The 7,646-nt window shown below is 48.7% G+C and overlaps 2 protein-coding genes across 12 annotated transcripts; one reads left to right on the top strand and one right to left on the bottom strand.

Moving 5' to 3' along the window:
- The first annotated feature begins 557 nt into the window (after window positions 1-557).
- On the top strand, window positions 558-3,639 carry SRSF2 (serine and arginine rich splicing factor 2). 10 transcript variants are annotated; one of them, XR_014019481.1, is made up of 4 exons: window positions 558-1,243; window positions 1,360-1,670; window positions 1,851-1,954; window positions 2,589-3,639. XR_014019481.1 is itself a non-coding variant. In XM_081272529.1 (3 exons), the coding sequence occupies exons 1-2, from the start codon at window positions 882-884 to the stop codon at window positions 1,661-1,663; spliced, it is 666 nt and encodes a 221-aa protein (XP_081128655.1). In that variant the 5' UTR covers window positions 558-881; the 3' UTR covers window positions 1,664-1,670; window positions 1,851-3,639. The 10 variants fall into 10 exon arrangements, 3 of the variants coding, with proteins under 3 accessions (XP_081128655.1, XP_081128654.1, XP_081128656.1); XR_014019482.1 differs by having other exon boundaries at window positions 1,360-1,954; window positions 2,589-2,695; window positions 3,197-3,639; XR_014019484.1 differs by having other exon boundaries at window positions 1,360-2,114; window positions 2,589-2,695; window positions 3,197-3,639.
- METTL23 (methyltransferase 23, arginine) lies at window positions 3,428-7,593 on the bottom strand. 2 transcript variants are annotated; one of them, XM_081272536.1, is made up of 5 exons: window positions 7,316-7,593; window positions 5,268-5,372; window positions 4,498-4,735; window positions 4,341-4,425; window positions 3,428-4,242 (listed from the first exon to the last, which is right to left on the bottom strand). In XM_081272536.1, exons 2-5 carry the CDS (start codon window positions 5,349-5,351, stop codon window positions 4,077-4,079), a joined length of 573 nt encoding a protein of 190 aa, XP_081128662.1. In that variant the 5' UTR covers window positions 5,352-5,372; window positions 7,316-7,593; the 3' UTR covers window positions 3,428-4,076. The 2 variants fall into 2 exon arrangements, with proteins under 2 accessions (XP_081128662.1, XP_081128661.1); XM_081272535.1 differs by lacking the exon at window positions 5,268-5,372 and having other exon boundaries at window positions 7,316-7,448.
- Between the last annotated feature and the right edge of the window lie 53 nt (window positions 7,594-7,646).

Below are 7,646 nucleotides of genomic sequence, written 5' to 3'. Positions count from 1 at the left end.
GGGGGAGACGCCGGGAGCGCCACAGGCAGGGCCGCGGCAGGCAGCGGGCACGCACAGGGGAGAGCGGCAGCCCCGGCCCCGCCCTCCAGCCGCCTGACTCCTCGCGGGTCACGAGACCTGTCAGCTGACCGCGCCCCGGCGCCCTCTGGGAAGGGGAGTTCCGGATGCAGGGCCGAGCACGCGTACCGCGAGAGCCCCAGGCCCAGGGGTAGCGACCCAGCCTTAGGCCGTAGCGAGCTGCTGGAAGGGAGTCTGAGGCGGCGAGGACACAAAGCACTGGGAACAGGACTACCACTCTGACAGAGGCGGGGCTGGGGCCGCGCCCAGGAGCTGCGTGGAGCTCTCGTACTGGCATGAGAAACAGGCGGGGCTGAGATAGGGCCCGCCTCTCCTTCCTCCAGCCTGAGCGCCCAGGTTCTGTCTCGCCGTCTGAAAGAGCATTTCGCGGGCTTTCCAACTGCCCTAGGCTCCACTCCCCCCTCCCGCCTGCGGTGACTGCGCGGTTTTTGGCCCGCCCGCTAAGCTCTGCGCAGGCGCGCCGGGCAGGGGTGGGGCGCGCGGCGGCGACGTTACGGAGCGGGTGAGGCGAGCCAATCAGAGGATTCATTTCCGGGTGGCGCGGGCGCCATTTTGTGAGAAGGGCTATAAACGGGCGCTGGGTTCGGCCGCCTATCCAGTTGCTGCTCAGGTGCGCCCAGTTGCGGAACTAGCACGCCCGCCAGCCCGCCCCTCTTCCCGGCCTCTCCACGCGGAAAGCAGCTGCTAGGGCGCGGCGTCGCCCCCGGACCTGAGAAGACCGCCGCCTGCCTGCAGCGCGCGGGCCCGCCCAGGCCGTTAGAGTCTCAGCGCCAGTTCGCAGGGCCCCGGGCCGCTTCGGAGCCATGAGCTACGGCCGCCCGCCTCCCGATGTGGAGGGCATGACCTCCCTCAAGGTGGACAACCTGACCTACCGCACCTCGCCCGACACGCTGAGGCGCGTCTTCGAGAAGTACGGGCGCGTGGGCGACGTGTACATCCCGCGGGACCGCTACACCAAGGAGTCCCGCGGCTTCGCCTTCGTGCGCTTCCACGACAAGCGCGACGCCGAGGACGCCATGGACGCCATGGACGGCGCCGTGCTGGACGGGCGCGAGCTGCGGGTGCAGATGGCGCGCTACGGCCGCCCGCCCGACTCGCACCACAGCCGCCGCGGCCCGCCGCCCCGCAGGTACGGGGGCGGCGGCTACGGCCGGCGGAGCCGCAGGTGAGCGCGGAGGGCGGGCGGGAAATGGCGGCGGCGGCGTAATGGCGGCGGGGCGGGGCGCGGGAGGCCCGGGAGGCCTGGGGCCGCCGCTCACCGCGCCCTTCCTCCGCCCGCAGCCCTCGCCGCCGCCGCCGATCGCGCTCCCGGAGTCGCAGCAGGTCCCGCTCCCGCAGCCGCTCGCGCTACAGCCGCTCCAAGTCGCGCTCCCGCACGCGCTCCCGCAGCCGCTCCACCTCCAAGTCCCGCTCGGCGCGCAGGTCCAAGTCCAAGTCGTCGTCGGTGTCCCGCTCCCGCTCGCGCTCCCGGTCCCGCTCCCGCTCCCGAAGCCCGCCGCCAGTGTCCAAGAGGGAGTCCAAGTCCCGCTCGCGGTCCAAGAGCCCGCCCAAGTCTCCGGAGGAGGAGGGCGCCGTGTCCTCGTGAGCACATGGTAATGTCGGCGCCGCCGCCCGCCCGGCTGCGGAGGGCTGCGCTGGGCGAGTCGAGGGGTCGCAGGAGCATGAGTGTGGCGCTTAGCTGAGTGGCTGTTCGTAAGCTGTTTGAGACCTATTGATGAAAATGACTATTTCTTGCTGTTTTTATCCAACGTCTGCATTTTCCCCCTTTAAAGCTGCGGTCTCCTGTTTGATAAAAGAATATTGGCCAGTATTGCAGATTTTAACTGATTTGGCTGATCCTCCAGGGACCAGTTTCTGTGGGCGTGTATTGGAGCAGGTTTGTCTTTAAACGTTAAAGATGCACTATCCTCTTAGAGACAAACGATCAGTTCAACTATTGTTGTACTGATGGGACTTCGTATTCTAATGGATGTGGCAAACGAATTGCGATTAAGAAGCAATGAACTTTTTGGAACCCCAAAAGAAAGTTTATGCAGGTATTGCACTGGGTGGGGAAAGGATAGTGTGTCTTTAACTCTCAAATTGTTTGGTCCTATTTTTTAAAAGGAAAGGGCCCTGAGTAGCTCAATAAAGACGTTAATCTCAATTGCCAAATGTTTTATTTGAAAATAAGTTACTTAAAGAATACAATGGTTTCCCGATTTCCAGTTTTTGTTTGGATACAGCCCTTTTTTTATTTTTCCTTTTTCCCCCCCTTACCTTTTTCCACCTTGGTTATTTGGCCAAAAATTCAAACTTCTAAATGCTGTTGGTAGCCTTCAAAAATCTCTTAATTGGGCCTTAAAGACAAAAAAAAAAAAAAACCGGATAGTGGCTGGGTGGAACCTTACTGTAACCTCCTTGTTTCACCAGAGCCTTTTAGTAAGTACATGCCTGAAACTGAAACCATGTGCACTATATCTTTGTTAAGTATTGGAAGGTAAACTGAACCTATTTCTTTTCAAACCTAGATGTATCCGAAAGCAGCATAACAGAGGACTTGGGGGAAAAAGGACTACATACTCAGTCCATCGGTGCATCGAAGAGTCCTTGGAACAAGCAACTGGCTGTTGAAAAGGTTATTTTGTAACATTTGTCTAACTTTTTACTTGTTTTAATCTTTGCCTCAGGTGGCAAACTTCATTTTATGTGCCATTTTGTTGCTGTTATTCAAATTTCTTGTAATTTAGTGAGGTGAACGACTTCAGATTTCATTATTGGATTGGATATTTGAGGTAAAATTTCATTTTGTTTATATAGTGCTGACTTTTTTTGTTTGAAATTAAACAGATTGGTAACCTAATTTGTGGCCTCCTGACTTTTAAGGAAACGTGTGCAGCCATTACACACAGCCTAAAGCTGTCAAGAGATTGACTCAACATTGCCTTCATTCCTTAAAATTAAAAACCTACAAAAGTTGGTGTAAATTTGTTTATATGTTATTTACCTTCAGACCTAAATGGTAATCTGAATCCAAATTTGTATAAAGACTTCAGGTGAAAAGACTTGATTTTTTTTTTAAAGGATTGTTTACCAAACACAATTCTAATCTCTTCTCTTATGTATTTTTGTGCACTAGGCGCAGTTGTGTAGCAGTTGAGTAATGCTGGTTAGCTGTTAAGGTGGCGTGTTGCAGTGCAGAGTGCTTGGCTGTTTCCTGTTTTCTCCTGATTGCTCCTGTGTAAAGATGCCTTGTCGTGCAGAAACAAATGGCTGTCCAGTTTATTAAAATGCCTGACAACTGCACTTCCAGTCACCCGGGCCTTGCATATAAATAACGGAGCATACAGTGAGCACATCTAGCTGATGATAAATACACCTTTATTCCCTTGCCCCCCCCCCCCCATGGTAAATCTGATCATCCTCATGTATGAACTTAAAATATGGAAAATGTTAAGGAAGCAAATGGTTTGTAACTTTGTAAGTACTTAAAAACATGGTGTATCGTTTTGCTTATGAATATTCTGTACTATAACCATTGTTTCTGTAGTTTAATTAAAATGTTTTCTTGGTGTTAGCTTTTCTCAGAATATGTCTTGGTTTTTTTTCACCCATTTATCTGCAAGGCCTATGCAATTATGTCATTGGCTGTATAGTATGAAGGTGAAATGTTTAGCACCTGCCTTCCCTACATAAAAAGATGTTGTAAATGCCCATTGAACACCTAAAATCAATGCTTTTTTTTAAGGTAGCACTTGAGGTTATGAGTACCCCATTCCCCTTCTAACTTAATACCATATTGATCAATATGAACAATTCAAGTTTTTAATCTTCATAGTTGTTTTATTTTCATAATTATGTTGCCCATAAGTTGTCTAGGTGACACATCACAATCTTAAAGGCCAGCAGATTTGACCATCTTCAAGCCTACTTTTTTTCCTCAAGCTGAAGTAGCCTGATCCTAGTTGCCAGGTTGCTAATCAAATTGACATGGTCCCAGAACAGCTTGTAGGTGTAATTCAGAGACTGTCCTTTACGAAGGAGATGACCAGCATTTCAACAGTATGTCTTCCTGGAAGTGCAGATTCTGCTATATCATCTTTGTCTGCATCAAAAGCCTCCAGAGGAATATGGACACATTTCATATCCCACTTGTAGAGCAAAGCTTCAAGTGACCAGTCAGCACTAGGAAAAAATAAATTGTTTTTTTTTTAAAATTTATGCCTTTTCTGTTTTGTTTGAGATAATTTAATTTCATCCTTAAACTGGGATTATTCATTCACCTTCTAACTTGGTATGTAGACCACAATTGAACCTTGGGGTTCCTCTGCATCAGGAAGTATACTGTAGTTAAGATGTCTTCAAAGTCTGAAAGAAAGCATTTTAAGCGGATTCTTCTACAATGCGTTTCTGACCAAATTTATTACTAAATACTCTTACCTTCTGGCTCAAAGAATACGTCAGATGCAAGAATAATATCTTGTGGTGGTAGGGCCAGAAGATCCTGAGAGATGTGACCCCATGTCAGTCCTACAACCTGCACACATGGCAGGTTATTCATTTGGCAGCTTTGCCGACAAATTTCTAGGCAGTAGGGCAGCTCTAAGCTGTCTGACAGTATTACTTTAGCACCACACTTTGCAGCCAAAATTCCTGGAAGGCTCACTCCAGCTCCAATCTTAAAAAAACATGGAATATAAAATTGGAAATAGCACTTGGGATCTTATCCCTGCATTCTTTAAAGATGGACATGCTTGGGCTAGGGATATAACTCAGTTGTAGAGTGCATGCCTGGGTTCTAATTCCCCAGCACTACACAAAAGATGGACATGGTTTGGATTTGTTATGGCAAAGGTTAATTCCCTTGTGATTTCTACTGGTTCAAAGAGGAAAGCGGGCATTTTCATTGGAATGTACAGGGAAGTAGGTTGGGGATACTACTGCCATAGTCCTTTGTTAGCACAATCTATAATTATTAGTATGATGGTGACTTGCATACGAAACTCGCTGGCATTACCAATATTGCTTTCCTGAGGCTAAAAACAGGTCTAACAACTAAAAGGGATTTTCTAGCTGGGTCTTCTAACTGGCAAAGCACTTTAAAGAATAATACCAAGAAATTATAAGTACCACCTGATTTTATGTTTAACAAGGGCTATATCAAGTATGTAAATTTCAATCTGAACCCAGCATTTTGGGAGACATTGTACCTCTAAGACAGCCTTCCCCGGCAGAGATCTTCTGTGAAACCATAGGTACTGGGCCAGAACTACAGCACAGGGCCAAACGTACATTCCGTATTGGAGATGCAGGACCTGAAAAGAATATTTTGATTGGCCCTGAATCAAGGCCAGCAGTTTGTTGAAACTGTTGGTTTCAAGCAGGAGCCTAAAAAAAAATGTCTGTCTATCGTCTACTGACTATTTCAGAACTTTAGAAATGTAATAGTCAATTCAATAGAAACATCTGAAGGGGGAAAACAAAATATTTTGGAATGTCAATAAAAGCATCTGCTGGAAGTTGGAATATTTATACAGAAATGACTGTCAGGCACTGGCATCTATTACAAAAATGACAGTTCACTAGTGCCCAACTTGGGTTATAAAACTTTAACCATTTGATATAAAACTTTAACCATTTGATAAACACTTGAGGCATTCGTTCCTTCCACAGCATTTCAACAGTGCCCTTCTGGGAATATAGCTCTTGTGCAATGTGTACACCCTATTTATTAGAAGGATATGGCCAAATAAGCAAATCAGATATTACAAGTTAGTGCTAAACACTACAAACGGCAAAACAGTCATGTGGGAGCAATGTGGACACAGGTGAGACCACAAAATGGCTACTATGATAAGGAGGCAAGATGACTCAGGAAAAGGTCCTGAAGTAGGCAAGGTTTCTGGCTGGACTGCACAGCCCTGGAAGGACAGGCATGGGACCTGGAGGCATTGTGCAGTGCAAGTCAGAGATAAGACAGAGACCTGATTCATGGGCCTTATAAGTTGAGAATTTATTCTAAATGCAGCAAGATACTGGGATTTTCAGCACAACATAACAATCTGCTGATGGCAAGTAGTATGGCCCTAGGGAGACATCCTAGAAAAGGTTAAAAATGGAGCTGAATCTGGGGTTGAAAGGGAATGAGCCTTCCTCAGTTCAAAAACATTACAGATTCGTAATTTAACAAGTGTGTGACAAAGGTCAGTGCTTCAGTTTTCTCAACTTCAAAACACCATCTCAATTGGGTGAGATGAAAGGCACAAAGTACCCAATGTTGCAGCAAAACTTCTGTCTAAAGAGCAAAGGGTGCCCCCTGGTGGGGGGTAGAAAAAAGCTAAAGACCTAAAATCAGTCCACAAAATCCTCATCACTCGATCCAATAAAAAACATTAGTGCCTAAAATATCTTAGGCACTAAATATAGGGGTACATGAATAGGGGCCTGACCTGTAAATTTTACCCAGAAGGAAAATAAAGATTCAGCGAAAGACATCTGAGCAGAAGATAGTTGTGCAAGTTCGGGTTCTAAATTTAGGAAGTTTTTAAAATGTGAATCTGATTGGATATTACCAGAAACTGGTTCGTTTTCAAGTTGTTCCTTCCTCTAATGTGCGGATTCTAATACCTACCTCACAGGCTGCCATTAACATCAAATGAAACTACAACGTGAAAATGCTCAAAAATTATTCAGAGTGTGTGGCAGCCATGAGCTCAAAGAAAGAAGCAAGAATACACCCATTTATTTGGACTATGAGGGCAGGAATACCTGTTCCCAGACTTACGACTGGGGGTGCAGCTCAGTGGCAGAGCGCTTGTCTAGCATGTTTGAGGCCATGGCCTAAGAGTGTCAGCACTAAATGTGTTAGAAAATTGAAGCCTTTTAGTCAGGCTTGGTGGCCACGCTTAGAATCCCAGCAACCCTGGAGGCTAATGCTGGAGGATCTCAAGTTTGAAGCCAGTCTCAGAAATTTAAAGATTGCCTTAAAATAAAAAGGGCTGGGGATGTAGCTCGGTGGTAGAGCGCCCCTGGGTTCAAACCCAGTATCACCACTAAGAAAAAGAAAAAAGAAAGAAAAGGGAAGTCTTTCGACAAGATGAAGGTTAAAGTTAGGAGTCGAGAGCCACTCTGCTGGCAGAAAACGCTCTGTTCGGAGAAGCCCCCTTGTTATCACGGTCCCCAAAGGCCTCACTGCAGACAGACGGGCTGCTCCTGCTCGGGAGCCAACCCAAAGCCGCGGCGCCTCGGCTGCACACACCTGCGGGACGCGGACCTCCAGCTCGGGCCCGTGGGCTCCCGGGCCCCGCTCCTCCGAGAAGCGGAAGCGCTGGGCACGGGCCACATGTCCTGGAAGACCGCGCGGGCCCAAAGGAGAATCGGCAGGCCGCGGGCACGCGGGGGTCGGCGGAGGGCGCGGGGCCGCCAGGCCGTCAGGGACCGCTTCCCGGGCGCCAGGTACTACGCGGCCTTCCGCCGTCCCTCCCGGCCGCAAGAGGGGAAAGGCCGAGCTCGCGTGGGGGTAGGGGGGGAGTCGCAGGAGTCAGAAGCACAGAGAAAGCCGGAAGCCAGCTTGGCGAGATTCAGGAGAG

This window comes from Spermophilus citellus (genome assembly GCF_964194105.1).
Source record: "Spermophilus citellus genome assembly, chromosome: 17".
NCBI classification, from domain to species: domain Eukaryota; kingdom Metazoa; phylum Chordata; class Mammalia; order Rodentia; family Sciuridae; genus Spermophilus; species Spermophilus citellus.
The sequence above is the reverse complement of the archived record's forward strand: the minus strand, read 5'-3'. Positions and strand labels throughout refer to the sequence as shown.